This window comes from Condylura cristata, unplaced genomic scaffold (assembly GCF_000260355.1).
Source record: "Condylura cristata isolate star-nosed mole 26May11 unplaced genomic scaffold, ConCri1.0 scaffold00034, whole genome shotgun sequence".
Classification (NCBI taxonomy): Eukaryota; Metazoa; Chordata; class Mammalia; order Eulipotyphla; family Talpidae; genus Condylura; species Condylura cristata.
Window position 1 is genome coordinate 5,079,962 of NW_004567135.1, and position 800 is coordinate 5,080,761.

Sequence of the window (800 nt, forward strand, 5' to 3'; positions counted from 1 at the left end):
CCTCACTCCCCTTCCACCCCTAAGCTTGGAGTGGACTCATCCTTACCGCTCATGGTGGCAGCTGAGGGACGAGCTCAAGGGGGTCCTGTCCGGGGGGGTTGGGGGGGGCCGGGAAAAACGCGGACGCTGACGAGGCAAGCGAACCCGGACCGGACAGGGAGGGGGGGGTAAGGAGGAGGGAGCAGCGCGCCACAAGCCCGGCCTAGGCCCCGCCCCTTTAGTGCTGCCCCGCCCAATGAGGGAGGGAGAAAGGCGGGAAATGCAGAAGAAAGGCGGGCAGAGTACCCAATGGCAAGTGTGGCTTGCTCCCTAAGGCGTGTAAGACAAAGTTGCGTGCCTGGTGTCCGCCCTAAAAGACCGCCCTCTCAATTTTAAGAGCCAATGAAAGACGCAGGAAGTGAAGGTGGGCGGGAGTTGAAGGTGATAGGCTTGGAAGGAAACCAGTCAACCTCCAGGCGGGCTCCCGGAGAAGAAGGTATAGGAAGAACTTTGAGAGGAATGACAAGATGAAGGCCAACCAGAATCCTGGGCATGTCGGGGCAAAGTCTGGTGGGAGGAGAGGAAAAAAGTAGGCAGGAATGGGATAGGATGAAGCTTATCCAAGCCAATCAGAAATCAGGCGGGCAGCCAGAAAAGTTACGATTGGATTAATACTGAAAAGTGACGAGACAGAACGCATATTGACGGAACCGAAAGCCAATGAAACGCCGACGCAACTCTGAGGGCGGGAGCTTGGAGTGGCCAAAGGAGAATTGGCGTCTCCGTCAGTCACTCAGTCCAATGAGGCAACGAAGGAAGTC

General features: G+C 57.0%; 1 protein-coding gene across 1 annotated transcript in view; it reads right to left on the reverse strand.

The window, feature by feature from the left end:
• The window catches only part of SP1 (Sp1 transcription factor), a 33,717-nt gene extending 33,613 nt beyond the window's left edge, over positions 1–104 (reverse strand). Inside the window, exon 1 of the mRNA XM_004692697.2 lies at positions 47–104. Coding sequence (XP_004692754.2) covers positions 47–53 — 7 coding nt within the window. The 5' untranslated portion in view covers positions 54–104. The remainder of the gene's footprint in view (positions 1–46) is intronic.
• Between the last annotated feature and the right edge of the window lie 696 nt (positions 105–800).